Raw genomic sequence first — 24,209 nt, 5'->3', positions numbered from 1 at the left:
GGGCAGCTGCCTAGCTAGCTACTGAAGGAGAAAGTACAATGATTATATGTATTTATTGCAACTAATTCATGTCCTTGAAGGACTTTGCGGTCCATTTTCATTTGGAGGTTAGCAACATTTTGCTCAAAATCAATTCACCTCACCCGATGATGGTACCAAGTTTGTTTGGGCTGCATTTTCTTGGATTTTTTTGTAGAAAAATTATTGTAGCGATTTGATGTATGTGAGAAAAAAAATATAATAGAGAAATATAATCATGAAAAATGACACAATTTTTCGTCGAAAAATTGCTGTCCAAACGAGGCTAAGGAGCTATGTTTGGCTTTCATTGGCCTGCGTCCTAATTCAAGATTTTTAAAAAAATTTCGTCAACGAATGCGTAAACATCCATTTAGATCGATGGTGATTTAATTCCTCCAACTTTTCTCTTGATTCTTTTGAGTAGGAATATGTGTAAAATAGAATCTATCGTGTTCGACAAAAATATATATATATATTTGGATTGTAGTTTTCTAACAAAATTTTTTTTTACATTTATTGTAAACAGATTTTTGAACCATATTTTTTATCTCATATACATCAAATCATTATAATACTTCTTTCTACGAGAATTTCTAAAAATAATAATCCAAACAGAAGAGTCGACTCTTATAATTGTGTCAAAATGCAAAATTTGGTATCTCACCAGCCTTCTCGAATTCAAGAAAATGGTCAATTAGTTCTCCAAATTATTCATTTTCCAAAATGAAAAAATAGATTTTTACTAGCAAAAAAATAAAGAAAGAGAAAACAGAAAAAATTAAAGATTTTTGTAGCTAGTTTACTAGATGTCTACATACTTCATATAGTTAAAGAATTCGTCAAACGACTCAAACCAAAACAATGGGAGCCAGACATGCTAAGACCGAATTAGTAGTTTGAACGAATTTAAAGAAGGTAAATAGTAGTGTCAACTGCCTAGGCGGTCCAATCTCGCAACCTCTTTTAGTACCATCCTCCTTTAGTACCACCCTCCACATAGAAATTTGTTTGAGTTGCAACTTTTTTACATCTTATTTACACACACTGATTTATATACATCATCAATTTTTTATCTCATATACATTACATAAAAAACGTGTTACAATATTTTTTAAAAAAATTATTTCAAATAATCTTTTATCCAAATATGAAAAAAGGAACTAGTTTAGTTTGAAAGAGATACAACATTTTTGGATTGTAAATTATTTAAGATATTTTTACTGTAGCACTTTTTGTGATGTGATATATGTGAGATAAAAAGATAATTAAAAAGATAAAAAACTATATTAAAAATTGTAATAGTGATGTAAGCAAATATATTTAGGGAAATAACCCACTATCCAAACAAACCTATTTGATTGTAGTTGTACTCGTAAAAGCACTAGAAGTACCAAACCAATCGTACCATCTAAAACATCTTTTACAACTAAGTTAAGTTCTAAAATACGGAAAGAAACAGTACAAATTGATTTAGTAAACTATAAGAAAACATAAAAGACTCAAATAAGGTGCTATACTTCAAATGTACATCATCGCAATATTGAAAACCTGCATATGTGCACCTATTTTTAGCATGCTCCCTCCTCAAATTAATTGTACTTTTTCTATTTGAATCAAATTTATATACATCATTAAAGTACAAAAAATACCGTAGAAAAGCGAAACTATTTCGTCTATTTATAGGTAACGAAGCCGTCTTATTCTTAGATATCAGATAGATTTCCAGTTATACAGCTTTGAAAGCGATGGAGTAGTTGGAGGGCATGATTGTTTCTTAAAATAGGTTTTCGACAAGGTGTTTTAGGGTTACGCGCATTCTTGGACACCATCCTAGCTGCTAAACGATGAAAGATTAAATATAAATCTGTCCGACAATTGGATGCGTATTTTGTTTTGATTAATCATATCTACAGACAAGGGGATGTTACCCACTGTTTGAATAGAGCATTATTGAAAATATTATTTGAAATAATTATTATAACACTTTTTGTGTTATGATATCTGTGAGATAATATTACTGTTTCCAATGGAGATTACATAATTTATTTGTCATTGAGGAATCTATTTCAGCTACAAAATCGTCCTTTCTTTTAATTTAGACATCCTATACCTCTAGTGTTTTTAGAAGGGTAATAGTGAGTGTATTTGGATTGGTGCTTATTTGTAAAAGCATTATTTGATTGTATCGTAAACACGTTTTTTAATTATTTTTTTAATTTCATATTCTTCATTTTACAAAAAGTAATATAGTGTTTTTTTTTAAAAATAGGTACTGACACCATCCCATTTCAACTAACGTGCAACTTTTTTTTTTTTTGAGGAAACCAACATGCAACCTTGATGAATGAGTAGCATTCAGGAACTCATGCAGTTAAATTGAAAATCACATTATCAAGAAAAAAGATACTGCAAAGAAACAGACTCACACAAGGCTGGAGTTTGGTAATTATTATCACCTGAATCAACATTTCTCCTAGTGTAGGACTAGGGTTGATTCCGTTCGTCAAATCCAAACTAATTAACCGGTTAAATATTCATTCTTACTATTTAAAATTGCTTTAGATGCTAGTTGAGGGGAAAGCATATGCACAGAGAACTAGTTTGAAAGAGATACTATATATTGACTAGTTGTACCCGTGCCAAAAAAAAAAGGGGGCGGGGGGGGGGGGGGGTACTCCTCCTGTTAATTGCCAACCCAACCGTATCATCTAAAACATCTTCTAAAATTAAATTCTAAAACATATGGAAAGAAGTCAAGAACAATACGAGTTCAATTATCAATAATATTTGCAGAGTAGTTAGAGACATAATTGACTAATTGAGGAGATTTAATGGAAACCATGACTCTGATAAGCCCTGAAACGTCAAAGCAGAAGAGACTCAATCAAACAAGATGCTATGCTTCAAGTGTACATCACCATGTTGAAAACAAACCTGCATACGGGCACGTATTTCTATCTATCTATTATATAAGAAAGAAGGGAAGTGAACTTTCGTGCTTTGCCTCCTTGCTCGTCACGTGGCTTCGTAATAATTTGACAAGTAGTTTGCTAATATTTTTTGGACATTGCTATTCTTGCCATTGCATTTTTTTTGGCCTTTTGTTCGTGCAAAATCAAACAAATCTGGCTCTTATATTTATGGGTATTTATTGGTCGATAATCGAAAATTCGGTAAAACAATTTTTGGTAATTTGGGAATTGATTTTAAGACCCATATACAATTACTGTCCAAACCTTAGTTTGATAAATTGGATCGGAGAATCAGTAGTGAGTTAAAATATTTTAATTTACCATGATTAAATTTGTACCAATTGATACCCTTTAAGAAATTGAAAAGTTTATCGTCTATTTGTAGATAACAAAGCCGTCTATTAGTGTACAGCGTACCTTACAACTTTCCAGTTTTACACCATTGAAAAGGAGGGAGTAGTTGGAGGACCAGAGAGCATGGCTGTTTCTTGAAAGTAGGTGATCCCCCAAGGTGTATTTTTAGGGTTACGCACATTCTTGGACACCATGCTGCAAAACAGTGAAAGATTAATATAAATTTGTCCGACAATTGAACGTGTATTTTGTTTTGATTAATAGTGTGGTATCTTTGGTATCTCCAGACAAGAAGATGATACTAATTACTAACTAAGCTGTCACCGAAAATTTATTTCACATGCATCACTCACTCTGAATGTTTTTAGTGGAGATTAATTTATTAGGAATTTATTTCAAAACATTTTAAACATTCAGCTACAAAATCGTCTATTTTAATTTGTTTAATGGATTAATTTTTCCTACACTGACAGTATATACGCTGTCAGCATTGGATGAATGACAACTATGCAAAATTTGAATTTGAACTTCAATTATTACATATGTATCATGGATCCAACAGTGAAAGTGTATACACTATCAGTATATATAAGATTTACTCTTATTTAATTATGACATCCTATACCTCTAGAGTTTTTTAGAAGCATAATACTACTAAATTTATAGGTGCTGAGACACCATCCCATTTTGACTACTAACATTCCGCGTTGATTGATGACTAGCATTAAGGAACTACTGTAGTTAAATTGAAGATCACATTTTCAAGGAAAAAGATGCTGCAAAGAAACAGACTCACACATGGCTGGAGCTTTGCAATTGCTGTCACCTGAATCAACATTTCTCGTACTCTAGGACCAGGATGGAATCTATCAGTTAGATCCAAACTAATTAACCGGTTAAATATTCGTTAGTTTACTATTTAAAAATGTTTTTAGTAGCCAGTCGAAGAGAAAGCAAATGCACACAGAACAAGATGCCAGCAGTGGAGCAATGAAGCAAACCTTTTTAATTAAGAATTTGCAGATCTTAATCCGTTTCAATAATTAAACTAATGGGAATTCATCCATATCCATCATCAAAAGGCGACCAATTGTTATTGTATATTATAAATTTATACGGCACATCTTTTTCTATGATGATCTCTTCCAAAGTACTGAGAAACCAATGAGTCAGGATAAATCTTCTTGTTTTATCATACACAACTAGTAGTATCCATTCGTACAATAAAATACCAGAGTTAATTAATCCATTTCATCCTCAAAAGGTGTTAAATTGCATACGTTATTGGGCATCTCATCTACTGGCTTTTTGACAAGTGGTTTGAAGGAAGCACTTCTTCGAGGATTGCCTTTGCCTCGCCTCGAAAAGTAGTAGTAAAAGATTTCCATCTGCTAATCATGCAATGAAAATTAGAAACAGCACAGAGTGGTCGAGTCAGCTGGGGAATAACAAGGCAGAAGATGCTAATTAAGACCCTCTGCACCCAACTTTGTGACTCATACTTGCGAAAATATTGGCAATTAAATCAATAGGTATGACTTTTTACATTTTAGTAGCATCCTCTAATAGGGTTTGTTTTTGTTGGAATGAGAAGTAGAAGTGAGCAAGCCTACAACGTACAATGTGACAACGAAAGCAAATTAGCTGATAAGGCGCTTCATCTCTAATCAAGAGGTTAAGGATTCGAGTTATGGAGAAAATAGGTGATAAATCACTGTTGATCCTCTTATATATTAAAAGAAAAAAAGGAGTATAAAGGGAGAGAGTAGTAAAAGTGAGCTACTCTTTTCGTAAGAGATTAAATTTGGAATTCTTTTTTTCTTTTCTTAATGTAAAATTACATTTCAGATATCACTCAATATCTACAAGTCAGCTGCTTTATTTTGTGCATGCGTATGTATTTGTGTTCAAATTAATAAGATAAAAAAAATAAAAATTTCTTTTTAGTCTCTTTATCCCTTCAACAAAAGAAAAAAAAAATCACATTATTTACTATTTTTTGGCATTTTACTATTTTTTATATTAAAGTAAAATATCTTAAATTCAAGATGTTCAAGACCCTTTCCTTACAATCTCTTCTACCTTAACGTCCAAGCCAACCCTCCTCTTTTATTATTATTTACTGCAAAAGACACTCCATAGATAAGCACTTAAAAGTTAAATTGATCTACTCTCATATCACAAAATCAAAAAGAACAAAGAACAACTACTCCTACATAAAATATGACAAAAAAAAAACTAATGTTATAGGGACAGCGAAAAAAAAATTGAAGTGCCATTAACGATGTCCAAAAGTGAAATATTATACTCCTATATTCGCCAACTTATGTCTTCCCAGTTCCGTCGATCCCTCCCACCAAGTGGTTAAGCCAAATTGGGCCCTTAGATCCTCACTTCAGAAAACCAAAACATACAAATGATGACGAATGTAGGCCTCAGATCTCAGAAAAGTCCAACTAAGTAGTACATTTTGATTTCCAGGCCCATTTTCACATTCTCATCTGCCAAAGTTCCAGACTTTTTTCCCTATAAATTTCAGCTTACTTGCTCTATTTCTTTTTCCTCATTTAAAAAATATATTCATATATCATTAAAGCACACACCAAGGTCTATATGAATGATTCTCATTCTTCTCGGCGGAATCTTCAAGGTATTTTTGCTACTTCCTTTCCCATAGTTGCATGTAAGCTACACTAAAAATTTCTTTTCCGTTTTTCCCTTCCATTTCACTTGAGCATTTTTTTTTGTTTTGTTAGTTGTGTTTTGTTTTGGAATTCTATTTTGAACTCTTCACCGTCTTTTCACCTTTTGAGTGATTTCAATTCGTGGTCGCGCCTAGCCCATATCTCAAAAAAAAATTTTGTTACTTAATAGGGATTTCAAGGTTTTCTTTTTTTGGGTCTTTTTTGTTGGAGGAATGTTTTCATTGGATGAGTTTTGGGAAATCTTACATGGGCTAAAATTAAGAGTAACCTGAATTATACAGATAAGTTGTTGGACCTGCCATAATTGGTTTCAAAATTGATTCTTGATTCTTCCATGTTATCAATTTTTCAGAGAGGAGGATTGTTTTGGGAAGCTGCTGCTGACATCTGAGGTGCCCGGCTAGATATTAGTAAGGTCAGCTGTACTAATTTGTCTATGTAAAATTTATGGTGATAATGTTGTCCTTTTTTTTTTTTAAATGTTTTACTGTTGATATCCTGATGCAAAGAGATTTTTAGTTCTTTGATGTTGCTCAGTCTTCGGTGCTTGTTGAAAATGTTGTGGTGGGACTTTTTTTTTTCTTCCTATTCTCGGAAATGAATAATTTGGTTGATGGAATTGCTAACTGAGAATAAATTAGGAAGCGGAAAAGAACTACTAGAAGTGCTTGTGAACAGGGAAAGGAAAACGGAGACGCTGAAGTCCTTGTCAACCATGACTTGCTATCTTAGTGATCCTTACCAGTCTCTAATTCTTTCTAGTTGGTGTATTTTCAGCTATTATATTGTTTATGGCCTTTTTTTTGTAGTCAACTTTGGCATTTAACTAGACTTGGATTAGATTGATATAGTTTAAGTTCTCTTATTTGAAAATGATAATTAAAGCAATGTAGGAACACTTCTTTGGTTTTTTATGGTGATGTCAGTTAGGTTCACTATTCCAAAGCCTTGTAAACCATCGTTAAATAATTTTTGGTTACCTTGCATTAGCTCATTGCACATGTTTTATGATTAGAAGCATCTGTTGGTGAAAGTATCTTTAATGTACTTTCAAGGACTGTTATTAACCTGCATGGAGAATGAGCTCTGGTACCATGTGGCAAGAAAAGTAGAGAATTGCTTCTAAGTTCGGATGATAGCTTTTAGGACTTATCAAGTTTGATATTACAAGTCTAATTGCTTGTTCGGAGACTTAAAATTCCAAGGATCCATGTCAACCATTGACTCGATGTATTAGTGATCCTTACCAGTCTCCATTCTTGCCACTAGGTGTGATTTTTGGCTTGTCACTCTTTGGTTATATATTATTTTTGGATGTTTAGTTTGTCAATTTTAGCATATATCTAAACATGGCTTTAATTAACTTCTAATTCTGATTGACACAATGCTGATATAAATAAAGCCATGTACCTAGTCTCCCTAGATCTCTTGGTCAACTTCTCTAAAGCATTGTCGGTTATGCATATTAGCCTGCTCCATGTGTTTTAGAATGACATGCTTATCTAGGTGGAAGTGGCTTATTATACTCTTTTCAAGGACAGTTTTGAGTTGCATGAAAACTGAGTTGTGGTACCATGCGGCGAGAATCTCTTCTAAGTTAGCAAGATATATTTTCTGACTTGTCAAATTGATTAATACGTGTCAATTTCTTGCTTTTGGCGAAACAGCTGTCATAAAGAATCACACACATTCCATTACTTGCATCAAGTAAATTCTTCCAGGTGTTGCAAGAACTGATGCCCTGTATGTAAGATGAATATCTTTATTTGAAATGTGAGTTACACATGTAGCTTTTCACGGAGTCCATTGTTTTGTATTCATTATATGAACGGCTGGCTGGCTGACAGATTTTTGAGGAATATCATAGACTTCTGTTTTCTATGCAACTTTAATAGGAAAGCCGAGTAAGGTTATTGATTACTTTATTACTGCCTTTCATGTGTCTGATTACCTGCATATATATTTGTACAAGTCAGCACAAATCTTTCTATCTAGCCTTTCCGAACTGGACTAATTTTGTCATCCTACCTAAGTCATATGATGGCACTTGAAAAGTGCTCATAGATAGACACAGATCAATTCCTGATTGCAGGTGGATAGGCTGTTCAAAATATTAGGAATGGGAGGGGTACCCAAGTTTAGCACATGGTCCTATTGTCTAATTGCATAAACATTTTCAGCTGTTGTAAATTGAAAAGATTGTGTAGCGGATGATGTTGGACCATCTTGGAAAGTGGACTATGATGGGCTAAATGAGCTTGTCTTATTTGTATAGCTTGTGCCTTGAAGATTAGTTGTGGCATTTCAAAGTGTAATGGAACTGCTAAATATTGTATTTTAGCTTATTAAATTAATTGACTGCTAAATGAGTTCAACATTTTTCCCTATTTGGATCATAAAATCATTTTGAGGAATTGTGTTAAGTTTATATGGTTAAAAAATTTAGACACTTGGGTTCTTGTCCATTGTTTGGTCTCCCAATAGGCTATGCTTCTAATTTTTTCCAAGCTTTTAGGTGGCTAACACAAGTGGAAAATTTGAGTGCTTGGAACTTATCATGCTTTTGGTTAGTTCCTATTACCTGGTCATTTTTCTGACAAGGGGACCAAATATAAATGCTTCTGTTATGCTTGTCCTGTCTCACATTTTTCATTATGCATAGGACTTTGCAAAACTAGAAGAGTAAAGGACAATATGTCATGCTAATGAACATAACACAGGGTGGCATTTAACATTACTGGGGCTTTTGTGTGACCTGCATTTGTAGATGCTGATAGTTCTAACTATGTGAAAATTGTGGGAAGAAAACATGATTTCATCAATCTACTGACATTCAAAAGAAAATTATCAGATGTTTGGCTTGTTGGAAATTTTAGGACGAGCATCTAGAATTAATATATCAATGTCAATGATGCTGTCATATCACCTGACGAGCTCTAACCTGCATCAGACAGCTTGAAGATCTATTATGTAGGATTTTTTATATTTGCAAAGCTGGATTCTTTTTTCTTGAATGCAGTAGAATGCGCTATGATATTTTTGTCCCCAGTACAATATTTTTTGAGAGTTGTATGGGTAGGTTAGATCAACATTTTCTCTAAATAAGTAGGTGCCTTGAGGTCACTTGATCATGTACATTACATAATTTGGCAAGTTGGCGGAGGCAAAATGTGTGACACTGGCCAACGATGTAGATTCATTTTTGTATTTCCACAATGCCTCGGCATGACAGTGGCTCCCTTCAATTTCAGTAGTTTAATAGAAAACCTAGGTGTACTGGTCAAGGCATTGAATAATATTTAATACTAACTCTAAAGGTTTCAAAAATAACTCTTGTGTCTGGATTTTAAGATGTTTGAAATGTACCTACAATCAACTTGGGTAAAGATTCTGGTGTTTGAATGCTAATGGATATGTATGGCTTGAGATCTGGTTTGTTTTGTAATGGAGGGCTGCATTCCTCTACAGGATGCAGTAACCTGTAAGGGCATGTCACGTGTAGGCAACATGGATCCCAAGAGCAGTGCATCTCAATATCTTGGATTGGAGTACAACCCCTCTCCCCACCCCCCCCCCCCAAAAAACCCCAAAAAAAAAAAAGATCCAGGTGCGACAACAAAATATGAGTTTTGAACTCACCTAAATGACTTATTGTTGTGAGATGGGAAATAGCAATTTTCACGCATCTCTATCTCTTGTCAGACACCTTGCTTGTCCTGTTGTTGATATTCTATAGTTGGGTCTGAAAGTGCTTTGTCCTGAGGGAGGAAGTAAAATGACATTGATTATGTCCAGTGGTCGTGTCAAATGCAATTGAGATTGGAGAAGTTTCCTTCATCTTCAAGTCCACCTGACTACTTCTTTCAAATCTATTCTTTCTTAACATTGGCCATCTGTTCAGAATTTTCTCTAAGCCATAAGGATTGTGAGAATCAAAGGCATTATGACGGCCAATTGTTGATGTCACACTTTTCATTTTTGAATGTTGAATAGTGTATTCTTGTTATGAAAGTTAATAAGAAAAGTTAAGAACTTGTCTCATGTACTTTATAATAGCCACCTTTCAATGCACTATCCTTTTCAGTTGATATTTTGAACTAGAGGATAGAAGTTTGATTACCAAATGCAACCTGACCACATGATCATTGGAAGTTTTATTATCAAATGCCCCCTGACCCACATGATCATTAGACTTTCCATGAAAGTTGAGAACCTGAAAAGTGATTAATCTGAACGGAGGGAATAACTTTCAAATTTCTACATTATTGTGTACAAATTTGGTTAGTTTTTGTATCAGCAGTGACTACATCTTTTGGCCAGCCAAAAAAGGCCAGAACTTAGTCAAGCTATATTACACATATCACCAACAATTCTTTTTATATGAACATATAGCTTCTAGTTGTGTCTCTAGAGACTAGAGATGAGGTGAAAGGTAGAAAGCAGCACCTTGTGGAAGTCATTTATTTGGTTGGAAAGGCTGATATATTGCCTTACATTCAGCTAATTGTTAGTGTTCTTTTGGCTTCTCTCTGCCTCTCTTCATTCTCTTATTTTTTCTATTTTTTGTTTTCTGTTCTTCATTTGTTCAGTTAAGATTCCTTACCCTAAGACTGGAGTTTCTCCTCTTGTAATTTTTGGTAAGTTTTCCTTTAGAAAGTGAAGCTTCTTAAACTGGAATTTTGTCCTTAATAATAAGGAAATAAGGGGCTAACAATTAGATATAAAGACTTATGTAGTTGGAAGTATTGTATAGGATAATGTACCCACTGATGACCGCAGAACTTGGTTATCTTTTTCTGATCTGTGTCTAGGGTTCTTGACGTCCAGCACTGGGCTTTTAGAATCTGTTGTGTGCTTTGAGACCTGCCATAGAAAATTTCATTCCTTTTCTTCTAGTGGGTACCAATATGTAGGATGGCTTGCAGTTAACAACAAACGTGACAATAAGGGGCTAGAAGCTTGGCAAGAACTTCTTGTCTGAGTGATATTAAGGCGAGCTCAAATGGTTGCTATAAATAGGCAGCTTGGTGGTCTAAGGCTTGAAACAAGTGGTAAAATGAAGGCGTATGATAAGCTTGTCAATGTCCAGGTCTAGACCAAATCACCCCATTGGAATGGTCTGGGATTAAGCTAAAATTTTCGGTAGGAATTTTGTTATAGACTTGTTTGTTGCCTTTATTTTTTCTCTTGAACTTTATATTATCCTCTTCTAGAAGGATAAGATAATCTCATTCTGGTAAATGGAGCATGCGTGCAATTACTTGCATTTTTTGTTGCGGTCGAAGCTGGAATTTTCAGATGCATCCAGATACCTGAGTATTTGGTTGCCTTGTTTTAAGGAATAATAGCTTTAATTTTGTGAAAAGCTTCTACTTGCCTTGTAGTTTCGTATTTACCTTACACTTGCAAAGGGATGCAAAGAACCTCGAAATGTCTTGGTTGTACAGTTGTACTACTGTTCTATCTGTTTTTGTGTTGAACTAAACCAGAACTTTCTACTTTCTGAGCAGACATGAACTAACACGTAAATGTAGATGTCTGTGGCAAAATCTGATTCCAGTTCAGTTTAAATGAGGTTATGCCACGTTGTTTGTATATCTGGATTGAGTACTTGATATGTGCTTTTTATGAAACATTTCCACAATGCTGACACTAGAAATTAATCTGTTTCAGGTTCTTCATTCAGGCAAGCTACATTTGCTGGCAAATTTGTTTTTGTTCCTGTTTGCATCTCCATTTCTGAGAATGAGCCACCCATGCCGTGATGATCAAGTAAGCTCAAAAACTTGGTCAGTGAATGTTTTGATTAAACCTTCTGTTCCTAAACGTTTACTTGCTGCGCAGGATGCAACTGTTGTAGGATTTGAGGTTCCAAGGTCCCCTGATTCAAGTTACAACAACGTATACCCTGGGAATGAAGATGAGGGACGGGAACCACCTTTCGTCCCCCCTCATCTGCAACAGACCATGCTTAACTGCCCACCAACTAGAGATCCTTCTGTGTCCCTTCCGCTGCCACAGAATGTTACCCTGAACCATCTTTACCTACAGAACAGGGAGACTCCTCGCTCTGTGGTTGCACTTGGGGTCACCCATCGCTTTCGCTCTAAATTTGTCACAGTCGTGCTTTATAAACCAGTTCAAAGAAGGGGAAGTGGGAGCACTTAAGACTTCCTTAATGTACAAACTGTTGTGGAGGCATGTTTCTCCATATTGTGATTGATAGATAGATAAGTGAAAAATTAGCAGCAATATTTTATTCCCTCAGAGGTGCTGGTAAACATAGGATGATTTCTTTGGAACTTGAATTGTTATGATTTCTAAAATACTATGTAATTTTGGCCTAGATTAATGTAGGTGAAGCATTTTACTCTTTAGTTTGGTTCTAGAAACTACAGATGTACTTCTGCATTACTGGGGCGTTAGAAAAGTCTTCTTTTGTTGATGAGCATGCAAACCTGTTAGATGCAAACTGAAAATATTTCTCCTTAAGGGTCCGTTTGTTTCGGGTGAAAATATTTTCCAGGAAAATATTTTCCTAATTTCCTGTGTTTGGTTGCACAAAAGTTACTGAAAACATTTTCCTATGTAAAATATTTTCACTCATCTTATGGAAAACAACTTCCCTTCCAAACTTACTGAAGTTGTTTTCCGAAATGCATGCATCTCGCCTGTAGTATGTTCCAAACTTACTGAAAACATCTTGTAATATGTTCTTTTCTTTTTTTTAGTGTAAACAGGAGGACTTGAATCCAAGATCTCTTCCTTACACTCCCTCCCCCATACCACCCAACCCTCACCCTAGTATATTCAAAATAAAAAAAAAAACCTCATCCTGCTCATCCTATGCTAGTAATTAATTATGTATAATAGGGACATTCTTTTCTAGAGAAACTTTCAGCAATGAGAGTGCAAGATATATGTCACAATAAGCATTGCATGTGATTGATATTTGACACTAAATGGCCAGCAATTTGTTTATTGCTTAAGGAGATATTTTTTATTCATATATACATTTTTCCAAGATATTTTAAAATTAAACAATGAGATAAATTTTCTTATTTTGCATGAGAAGAAGTATGTAGTTATAATGTGTAGAAAGTAAAGATAGAGATAAATGTGAAAATATTTCAAAAGTTAAACAAACACCAGAAAAATGAAGTAAGAAAATATTTTCAATAAGCGAACCAAACACCTGAAAATGATGAAAGGGAAATGATTTTCATGGAAAATTACTTCCACGGAAAATATTTTCCCAAGGAAAACATTTTACTTCCAACCAAACAGACCCTAAGTGTGACAGTCTCTTGATATCAGCCGCCATAAATAATTGAGCAGAAGGGTCTCTGCTGCATTGGTCGGAATTAAGCCGAAGGAAAGGATATCTGCTGCAACTGTAATTGCCGTCAATTGGGATCCTCTGATTCTAGTGACCATTGATATGTCGAGACTATAACAGGCAATAAACTTAAAAACTGATTGAGATGTTATTTATTGATCATCCCTATCTTATATTTCTTCAACTGATCCAGCATGGCTATTAGTCATCCACCAGGTTTACGTGTGCTCTGAAAATTGTCAATGCTACGAGTGGAAGTGGATAAGAGGCAAGTACGTGTCGATGCAATTTTGCAATTGTCGGTCCTCTTGACAAAAAGCTGGGATGAAGTCGTGCTGCAATGATTGGGGAGAAAACAGATAAGTCAACGGGAGTACCTGAGTGTGGATGTGGTGGTGGAACGACAAATTTAATCAATGCAAAGTTCTCTCAAAAAACAGAGAGTGTTTGCTGCCACATGCTGGAGACGTATTTCTGTTTTGAATAGAATTGGCAGCAAATTCTTGGAGACTTTTTGAATTGGATTGTAAAGATAATAGCTCCAATTTAAGAAAGCAGAGTTTAATGCTGTTAGCTGCATGGCATCTATAAGTTCGAATGCTTAAATTTGTCCTCTCCAGCTTTCTCGAATTGGATTAGGAACATGTATCCTCAGATTGTATATGAACTTCTAGTCGAATTACCATGATTCCGGCAATGCAGCATAGACCATTGTTTACTGGGTAAGGAGAGAAGATTGGCTATCTCTGTGCAAGTAAATAGAGTCCTGAAGGATTTTTTGCATATCGAACAATCCAAAAATTGGAAGAAATAAAGTTAACGTACTGATCTCCGTTGTATAATTTTCGGTAACTCTGCTTTACCTGAAACAGAAAATTTTCCAGTGTGTCTCTAGGAGATTAGGTCTGCAGAAAACACCATGAAATCTTCTAAGACCCTGAATACATACATGATCTATACAAATGACTTGTGAAGAAAAAATGATTAAGCATTTTCACGGTTATTTTGCAGACATGATGTCATGCTCACCGGGTAAAAACAAGGACTTAAAGGGATTCTTTTTTTCCTTTAAATGAAGAAAAAGGAATAGAAAGAATAATGTGAAGAAAGGAAAAACAAAGAAAGAGAGAAAGCCATCCAAGTATCCTGCTCTGGTTTTTTATGGCTTTTTTTTTTCCCCCGATTCAAGGTGGTAGACTAGTACCAATATTATGGCCATTATTAATTGAACATTATAGCCTTTCTATGATAATAGAGCAATGATTCGGCCAAAGAATAATAATGTTCTGTAGATAGTGTTTTTTTCACTCTTATCTTCAGATAAGAGCAAGTATATGCACAAGGACATAAGGATCATGCATGGAAGTCTTTACACAGTTCCCAGCCCTAGCAACAATGTAAACAATAATGTAAACATGTCATCATGACTAACTCAAACTTCTTCATCTCCAATCAGACCAAATTCTCAAATTTATATACTCCTAAAGAACTCTCAGATTTTACGAAAGGGTACAATGTGGCATATCGTATAGGTTATGTCTACATCTACCTTCCCGCACAGAAGGATGATAAGCAGCCAACATGTATGTTTGATGATAAGTTTATCAGTTGACCTTGAAATTACACATCCCAAAAGATTCAAGACTTCCAAGGAACAAACTCTTATCTCAGATAATATATCCATTATTTCCGTACACAGGAAATGGTCAGAGAAATAGCTGATTCTATACAACTCATTTGACCCTTGATTTTTGTAATATGCTGCACATTATTGAGGTATAAACAATATTATCGTTTTAGGAATCTGTCTACAATAGGTGGATGCTGTAATATTATCGTTTTAGCATGTTTTTTCCTCCATCAAAAGATGTGGCCAAGGGAACTGAAGAACGTTATTAGACCTCTGAATACACTGAGGAGGAAAAACAGAAGGGAATGCATCAGGGGAGTCTCAAATTTGCTGAAAATAGCAGTTCAGAGAGGGGAAAGCGCGTCGCCTCTGCACCAACTCCACCAAATTCTACTCCAAGTCATGTCTGATTTAAGTGCAAAATGTAACCCCTTTTACCTATATCCGTAATATGTAGTGTGAAAGTATTGCCGAATGAGACAATCAAAGTTGTGCCTTTATCTTTCCAGTATATGATAATGTAAGCTTTATCATCTCCACAGTTCAAGAGAAACACAATAAAAACTGGAACAGGGAAAGAGAACTTTGATTGTGATCATTAGCCTTCAAAATTACTCTACATATCCTTTTTTTTTTTTTTTGGGGGTGCACATTTGTTGAAAGTTAGGATCATTCAAACTTTTTCTCTTAAGAAGATTATTTGCACAAGATTCCTCGAGTATTTGACGAACATAAACAAAGCTTTTTATAGACAATATCGAATAATATGTGGTATATAATTTTATGAACGTCACCCAAATATCATTTTTGAAGCATAGCTATCAACAAACCAGAGCCAAGATATAAAAATTAACTAAGAAATCCGTTCTTTTCCATAGTCCAAGAGAAAATTACAAAAAAAAAGAACAAATTCAATTAAAAGTCCCTCTTTATACTTGGTAACTGAAGGGACTTTGTGGAGAAATTTTATACAATAATCATATGCTGTGAAGAGTTTATATACTAAGCTCAAGTGGATAACATGTTCATCTTTAAGTGTAATATTGATAGGACTGTCAATGGCGTTGGACCGTTCAACTCAAAAGAAGTCTATTGAGTTTAAGTTTTAATTGGGTTGAGCAGAGTTAGGGTTTAAATATTAAATGCGAATTAAGTGTGAGGCCATGTCAAACTCAAATCTGGTAAGGTTTGGGTTCATATACGAGTATAATTGTATATATAAAATATATACTAATATCTATAATTTATAATTATACATATTATTACATAAAATTTTAATAATTTATATATAAATATATAGTAATTCATAATTATAAAATATATATTATATATAATATGTATTTAATTATAAGTTTGGACTGACCTCGATTTGAGCCCAAAAACTAATAATATAATATTGTAAATTGAGTTTGAACATTTTGATTTGAATCCCAAAAGTGTGAAATTAAAGGCCGAAACCCAAAACTCGTATAATTTGTGAGACGCGAAAAAAATCAACTCTTTGCCCCTACAGTTTCCAGACAATCACAACCGCATTTTGAGTCGGTTCTGAGCAATTTTTAAGTTAATAATTAATACTACAATTGAAAACCTCTAAAGGGTTGTGAAAGGTTAAGGAAACACATTTGATATGATTTATGTCTGCATCAACCCGGCAACCTAACATGATGTCAACAACACAAATTGCTAATAAGCAAACTTCTTTCATTTGACCTTTGAAAAGATATATATATAGTGGCACAATTAATGACGTCGGATAAAACGATTAAATTTCATTCTACATTCATTAATTGATGTTATGCTCGAAACCTCTCCTATGCAATTATTTTGCCGTAATTTGAGTGTGCATTTTTTGATTGGCCTGGGAGAAATTTTTGACAATTTCCAAAATAATGCCGTAATTTGAGTGTGCATTATTTTGCCAATACACCTTTTTATCTTCTCAATTACTTTTTTATCTCACATACATCACATCACAAAAAATGCTACAGTAAAAATATCTCAAATAACTTACAATCCAAACAAACCCATTATTTTTGACACTTGTAGGATTCATAACCCCAGCGGCAAATTGACTTGCAAGTTGCCTACCCTCCCCCAATATATCTCCATATATATGCTGATAATTTTACTACTATTCTCAGCGAAATGGTTTCTAAAGAAAAATTCAATCCTAAACTGCATTAATTCAAGGAAACAAAAGGGTAGATACGGCACTTCACAAGAATGGATCCTTTGGGATATACGATGAGACTGATACTGTTCATTAGAATGGATGTGGCGAAATGGAATCCTATTATTTAATCTCCAAATTTTCAAAGTAGCCATTGGGAATCTCCATAAGCTCAGGGAGGCCATGAAAAATGTCAAACTCCTACCACTATATAAGCCCCATATGTATGACTTCTTCCCACAGCAACATAACAACAAGGCAAAAAGATTCTTCTCTTTGTCTATTAGCTAACCATACGCCATATTTGCAGCCTATAATCAGTTCTTAGTTCTTTCTTCAAGACAAAAAAATGGGCGACATTGAAGGTTCTCCAGGAAGCTCCATGCATGGAGTAACGGGCAGGGAACCAGTCCTTGCTTTCTCAGTTGCATCCCCAATGGCCCCAACTGATACAACAGCAAAATTTGACCTGCCGGTGGATTCTGAGCACAAGGCGAAAGTGTTCAAGCTCCTTTCTTTCGCCAACCCTCACATGAGAACCTTCCATCTCTCCTGGATTTCGTTCTTCACTTGCTTTGTCTCCACATTCGCAGCAGCCCCTCTTGTTCCCATCATCCGGGACAACCTGAATTTAACCAAACAGGATATCGGTAACGCTGGAGTTGCTTCCGTTTCTGGAAGTATTCTTTCCAGGCTTTGCATGGGTGCAATCTGCGACTTGCTCGGGCCGCGATACGGCTGTGCATTTCTCATCATGTTATCAGCTCCATCTGTATTTTGCATGTCATTTGTGTCAGATGCTGGCGGTTACATTGCCGTCCGGTTCATGATTGGATTCTCATTGGCTACTTTTGTGTCGTGCCAATATTGGATGAGCACGATGTTTAACAGTAAGATTATAGGCCTGGCGAATGGAACAGCAGCCGGTTGGGGTAATATGGGAGGCGGCGCAACTCAGCTTATAATGCCCCTGCTGTATGATGTGATCAAGAAAACAGGATCTACTCCCTTTACTGCCTGGAGGATTGCCTTCTTCATTCCTGGCTGGTGTCATGTGATCATGGGGATTTTGGTCCTGACTCTTGGACAAGACTTGCCTGATGGGAATCTTGGTGCTTTACAAAAGAAGGGTGAAGTCAAGAAAGACAATTTTACCAAGGTCAGTTAATGCAGCATACTGATTAAATATTATTCTTACTTACCTATGTAGTTTTATGTGAATTAATTTGTCTATAAGTTGACTAATTGTAAAATTGTAATTTCGTAACGCAGGTGATGTGGTATGCTGTAACAAACTACAGAACCTGGATTTTTGCGCTCCTTTATGGCTATTCAATGGGAGTTGAATTGTCAACTGATAATGTAGTTGCAGAATACTTCTATGATAGGTAAGTAGTTTTTTTTTTTTTTTGTCTTTTTTAAAATCCCACGATCTGTCTGGTATAATATGCGAGAACTTTTGAAATAAAATGGATGATTCCTAACAGGTTTGATCTCAAGCTTCACACTGCTGGTGTAATCGCGGCCACATTCGGCTTAGCTAACATTGTTGCTCGTCCATTCGGTGGATTTTCTTCAGACTTTGCAGCAAGAAAGTTTGGGATGAGGGGGAGGTTATGGGCGCTTTGGATTCTACAAACTCTGGGTGGGGTTTTCTGCATCCTCCTCGGACGGGCTAATTCGCTTCCTATTGCCGTCACAATGATGATCCTCTTCTCTGTAGGAGCACAGGCCGCCTGTGGTGCTACTTTTGGAATCATTCCCTTCATCTCCAGAAGATCATTGGGCATAATATCAGGAATGACTGGAGCCGGTGGCAACTTTGGCTCTGGATTGACACAGCTGATTTTTTTCACAACCTCAAAATACACCACATCACAAGGTCTATCCTACATGGGGATAATGATAGTATGTTGCACTCTTCCGGTGACATTAGTCCATTTTCCACAATGGGGAAGCATGTTTTTGCCTCCATCAAAAGATGTGGTCAAGGGATCTGAAGAACATTATTATTCTTCTGAATACACTGAGGAGGAAAAGCAGAAGGGGATGCATCAAGGGAGTCTCAAATTTGCTGAAAATAGCAGATCGGAGAGGGGAAAGCGTGTTGCCTCAGCACCAACTCCACCAAATTCAACCCCAAACCATGTTTAATCAGTTACTATATTAAATACTACTTAGATGCAGGTGGACACCTCGAACCATACATTGGTGTGGGGTAATTTAAGGATGCTTACACCTATAGCTGACTCGGGGTTTTACTATCTTTCCAATGTATCGACCCAAACTACTCAAACTTGACAATTTTATATTGTCATGAGTATTGTGCATCAGTCATCATTTCAGAAATAACTAGACATCGACATATAAATTGCAAGACACATGCTTTCGTACGTAATCCCTTGATTACTATACAAGTAACTTGAACAAATCTGCTCATTTTTTACCTCCAAATTGTTGTTTCTTACTACATGTTGATGCAAGAAAAGAGGCCCCTTTTGATAGTTCTTGAGAAAGAACAAGTGGGAACCTAATTAGTCTAATCAAGATTCTTACTTTCTTTCTTAATATTAACCAAAGAGTTTGCAATTGGTTTGACTAAGTAATTTGTATACACGTTCTAATGTAGGATCATCCTTCCACTAATTTAACTACTACTTAATTTATGGAACTAAACGGAAATGTGAGCTTCTTCTCCTTAAGCGGCCGGAAATGTATACATGCTCGCCTCCTCTGTATCGTTGAGATATGACCCACTCAACCAGCACTACACAATGCACTGGATCACTTAATTATATCTCCTTCAATTACCTACTAGTTTTACTAAATACTTTTAACAGAGAAAATTTTTAGATCAATTATTTTTTCTTTTGCACATCTTTTTTTTTAAAAAAAAAAAATTCAAGGGGAGACTTTTTTTTTTTTTTTAAATTCAAGGGGAGACTCTAAACCTTCCTAAGGAAAAAGAAGAAAGGAGAGGACTAGAGAATCAAATTAGAAAACTTATTAGACACTTGTATCTTCACAGGTCGCAGCTACTCCATGATCAATTACTAGACCTTCATTATTGCCATACAGCCCTTTTAAGTTGGATCAGGGCTTGTAAAATTGTTAAACTTAAAGGTCCTAATAAGAATCATCAAAAAGTACTTTCTGTGTCTCAATTTGAAAAGCGAATAATTGGAACAACAACTCAAAATATTTCAAATACATGTATATTTACAGTTGTACATATATAGCAGCAAAAAAATCCAGTAATATAATTATGATCAACAATTATCCAAAAGCATAGATAAATGTATGAGGTTAGACATCATGTGGTACAATTATGATCAACAATTTTAGATCATATACAACACGGCAGCTTCCTAGTTTCTTTTTTGGTCGAAATCTGCATTGAGGATCGGCTTCTTGTAAATAGGATAGGCCAACAACTATTATTGACTTGGTACGCGGAAAAGTGTAGCACTATTAGTACCATAGTCTATAGTATGCAGACTTTAGAGCGAACGGAGAAAATGATACTCAGTCAAGGATCGTGATTAGTTTTAAAAACCACTCTACTGCTAATTTAAGTCCCAAAACAGGCTCAAGGAAATTTTTCGATGAGCATGTTATTTGAAACTACAATTGCAGTATATAAATTCATTTATGAACTGCATAACTTTTTCTTTAAAAAAATAAAAAAAATAAAACCAACTTGAGATGTGGAAGGTCTGGCATGAACCACCATTTGTTTATCCTTTCAAATCAAAATGAACACTTGAGTTTTATGATGCTTAATGCAAAAAATTCTAGTGGTCTTTTTTTTTTTTTTTTGAGTAAGATAGTGGTCAAAATAGATGATTGAGGGATGCTGTTTAACGACAAACCTGGTAATTGTGATAGAGTATATGTTGGAATGTATGCCCTAAAACAATGATTTTGTTTAATACATTCCTTATTATGTTTTGTATTTTAATAACTTCTTCTTTATCTATTAAATAATAGATATAACTGATAAAGTCCTTAAAATACTTACTAATGTGATGGTGGTCACAAGTGTTGATGACTATGAGATATCAATCACATTTATAGTAATATTCTTAAATTTTCCTAGTCATAGTACTAATGAGATAGGACATCATTAGTACGGAAAGACTAGTACACAATTAGTCTCTACTTAATGTAAGTAGTGGTTGTTCTCATCGGTCACGGTATATAGATATCTAGGTTAATGTGTAGATGATTTGTAACGTACAAATACATTGGAATGATCCGCTTAGAGATCCCATTAGGATATCTATCTAGTGCCAATGGTTGTATCTCTTGTGGTAAGTTATGTAAATGATACGACGACTTTAGATCACCATAGTATCTTGAGTGTGAATCACTACATTTTGACTCTATTGCTTGTTACTCATTGAGAGTGACTTAGAGAACAGAAATTGGGTGTAGTGTGAAGCATGGAAAGGTAATGAATGATCAAGATAGGATTCACCACTCCAATAGTAGGAGTTGATATCCGGATGACCACTAGTGGGAAATTAACCCTAAAAGGTCGACTATATTAGGTTAATTGAAGAATATTTCAAAGTTAACCTAATCTAGGATTAATTCTGAAAACTAGTAAATTTAATTAGTCATTAAGGAATTGGCACTTGTTCCTTATTCCTTGACTAACTGGATATTGGTGGTGAAAGGATAATAATTACATGGTAACTTCTCATGGAAAGGTTATGTCAAAATTCCCTTGACTAATTCCGGGTACTTGGGTGATCATGATGTGTTGCTAGACACTGCTCATGATTTATAATTATGAATTAATTAATTATTGTAATTAATGATAAAATAAATTTGTTTATTTTATCTAATTCTTTTGGGAATTACAACTCATAATTATTGCCAATGTATTTGGAGCCTATTGGATCACACGCATTAGAGTTTTGGTTCTGGATTAAAATTATGTGTCCAAGTAAAGACTTGGAAATAAAGTATAAGATACTTTCGAAATTTAATTTATAAGAAAAATAAATTCCAGACCTATTTGAGCAGATAGGAGAAAATAGTTATCTCCTATCTATCAGATAGCTGAGGAATAGAGTTGGTTATTGGATAAAAACCTAGCTATCTCTTCTTTTTTCTTCTCTACGAATCCTCTCTCTATTAGAACGATGAAAAACTTATGACTCTCTCAAGGGGAAAAATAGGGTTTTGGCATACATAGAGAGTGGAGGAAAAAGGTGTGTAAGACATACATAGAGAGAAAAATATAGACAAGGAAAAGTGAAAGAAAGGCTGGCAACTTTCATCACTTTCACACATATATCGTAGAGACGATCCAGATATCACTCTCGCGTGGATTTCGGTAGAGGCAGGACATTTGGACTGCCCAAGGGGCTGTTCGTCTTCTCCAATTCGACAGAGGAACGTCACACGGATTAAGGTAATTCGTTTTTCCTCTCTTGTTGAACCATACGCAAAATCTAGGGTGATCCTTGAGTGGGTTTTTGGGAAATTTTTTTTATTTCCGCTGCCCTTTTGTCCCAAAAACCTAACAATATATTGTTTCAAGAAACATCTAAGTCAACCAACTACCACGCATATTCCCTAGTCAAAAAGAAATAGCAAAGAAGATAAATACCCTATTCCAAAAAAAAAAAAGAATAACAATTTGTAAACACCTATCATTGATGAATAAAGTTCACCAATAACAAATTCATTCAACAACTGTTTTCTCAAAAGAAAATCCAATTCCTCCAGGTGTATGATGGAACAGACATAGAATTCGTATAAGCAGGATAATATTCTAATGTGAAAGCATATATGTCAACAACCATGAAATAAACTTATTACCCCCCCCCCCCCCCCTTTTTTTTAACTTACCATCGTTGAACTAGCATAAACCTTAAAGTTGGCTAAGGCAGTCAAAATGGTACGCGGCAGAACTTCATTTTGATGATTCAATAGTTTGATGAGATGCTTTCGAAGGGTTAATTGATCCCGTGATCCCATCCTTTGAGGTAACTGATGAGACTATGAAATTGTTATGTGTTTTTCTTTCGCATTTGTTAATTTCAATACCAAAAAAATTTTACTGTGCTCAGTAGCTATCTATAGGCTATCTTTTCACAACATCAACTGCTTAATCAGTACAAATAGTAACGCTGCTTTCCCAAATATCAGCAAGAAGAAAGGCAGTAATTAACATATAGTACTTCTTAACATTTGCCACCATACTTCTAGCCTAGTATTCTCAGTAAGAATGGCAGATATTGAAGGTTCTCCAGGCAGCTCTATGCATGGAGTAACTGGCAAAGAACAAACTTTTGCCTTTTCTGTTGCTTCATCAGATGTCCCGACTGATACAACTGCAAAGTTTCATTTGCCAATTGATTCTGAACATAAGGCCAAAGTATTCAAGTTCTTTTCTTTTGCCAACCCCCACATGAGAACCTTTCACCTCTCTTGGATCTCTTTCTTCACTTGTTTCTTCTCAACCTTTGCAGCAGCTCTCTTGTTCCAATCATCCGGGATAACCTTGACAAAACAAGAAATCGGTAATGCCGGAGTTGCTTCAGGTTCTGGAAGCATCTTGTCCAGGCTTTGCATGGGTGCAGTTTGTGACTTGTTAGGGCCAAGATATGGACGTGCCTTTCTTATCATTCCCATTATTGTGGATCCGAATAGACTGAGGAAGAGAAAAAGAAAGGCATGCACCAAAACAGTCTCAAGTTTGCAGAGAATAGCAAATCTGAGCGTGGGAGACGTGTTGCACCCATGGTTCAAAGACTCGACCGAGTCGTCACCGTCTCGGCCATCGCCGATACAATACCGTGACGAAACGATACCGAGATACTTAACTCGCCGAGACGTCATCGTGAAGGGTTGAAACGGCCGAATCACTTCGAGTCATCCCGAATCAATTCGAATTTTTATTATTTTTACTAATTTTTTAATTATTTTTGTTTATCATATTTTTTAGAATTTTTAGAATATTAAATATTTCAAAAATTCACGTCTTACCGAAACCGCG

General features: G+C 35.2%; 2 protein-coding genes across 5 annotated transcripts; both read left to right on the top strand.

Moving 5' to 3' along the window:
* Window positions 1-5,906: 5,906 nt before the first annotated feature.
* LOC113776740 (SNF1-related protein kinase regulatory subunit beta-3) lies at window positions 5,907-12,444 on the top strand. 3 transcript variants are annotated; one of them, XM_027321812.1, is made up of 4 exons: window positions 5,907-5,997; window positions 6,405-6,462; window positions 11,726-11,824; window positions 11,897-12,444. In XM_027321812.1, exons 3-4 carry the CDS (start codon window positions 11,798-11,800, stop codon window positions 12,218-12,220), a joined length of 351 nt encoding a protein of 116 aa, XP_027177613.1. In that variant the 5' UTR covers window positions 5,907-5,997; window positions 6,405-6,462; window positions 11,726-11,797; the 3' UTR covers window positions 12,221-12,444. The 3 variants fall into 3 exon arrangements, with proteins under 3 accessions (XP_027177613.1, XP_027177606.1, XP_027177619.1); XM_027321805.1 differs by having other exon boundaries at window positions 6,405-6,467; XM_027321818.1 differs by lacking the exons at window positions 5,907-5,997; window positions 6,405-6,462 and adding an exon at window positions 11,554-11,627.
* A 4,976-nt stretch (window positions 12,445-17,420) lies between these two features.
* LOC113782005 (high-affinity nitrate transporter 2.1-like) lies at window positions 17,421-19,348 on the top strand. Of its 2 annotated transcripts, XM_027327922.1 has the most exons (4): window positions 17,421-17,441; window positions 17,553-18,353; window positions 18,467-18,582; window positions 18,682-19,348. In XM_027327922.1, the coding sequence occupies exons 1-4, from the start codon at window positions 17,421-17,423 to the stop codon at window positions 19,346-19,348; spliced, it is 1,605 nt and encodes a 534-aa protein (XP_027183723.1). The 2 variants fall into 2 exon arrangements, with proteins under 2 accessions (XP_027183723.1, XP_027183728.1); XM_027327927.1 differs by lacking the exon at window positions 17,421-17,441 and having other exon boundaries at window positions 17,544-18,353.
* The last annotated feature ends 4,861 nt before the right edge of the window (window positions 19,349-24,209 follow it).

Source organism: Coffea eugenioides, chromosome 1, assembly GCF_003713205.1.
Source record: "Coffea eugenioides isolate CCC68of chromosome 1, Ceug_1.0, whole genome shotgun sequence".
NCBI classification, from domain to species: Eukaryota; Viridiplantae; Streptophyta; class Magnoliopsida; order Gentianales; family Rubiaceae; genus Coffea; species Coffea eugenioides.
This window is presented reverse-complemented; position numbering and strand designations above follow the sequence as displayed.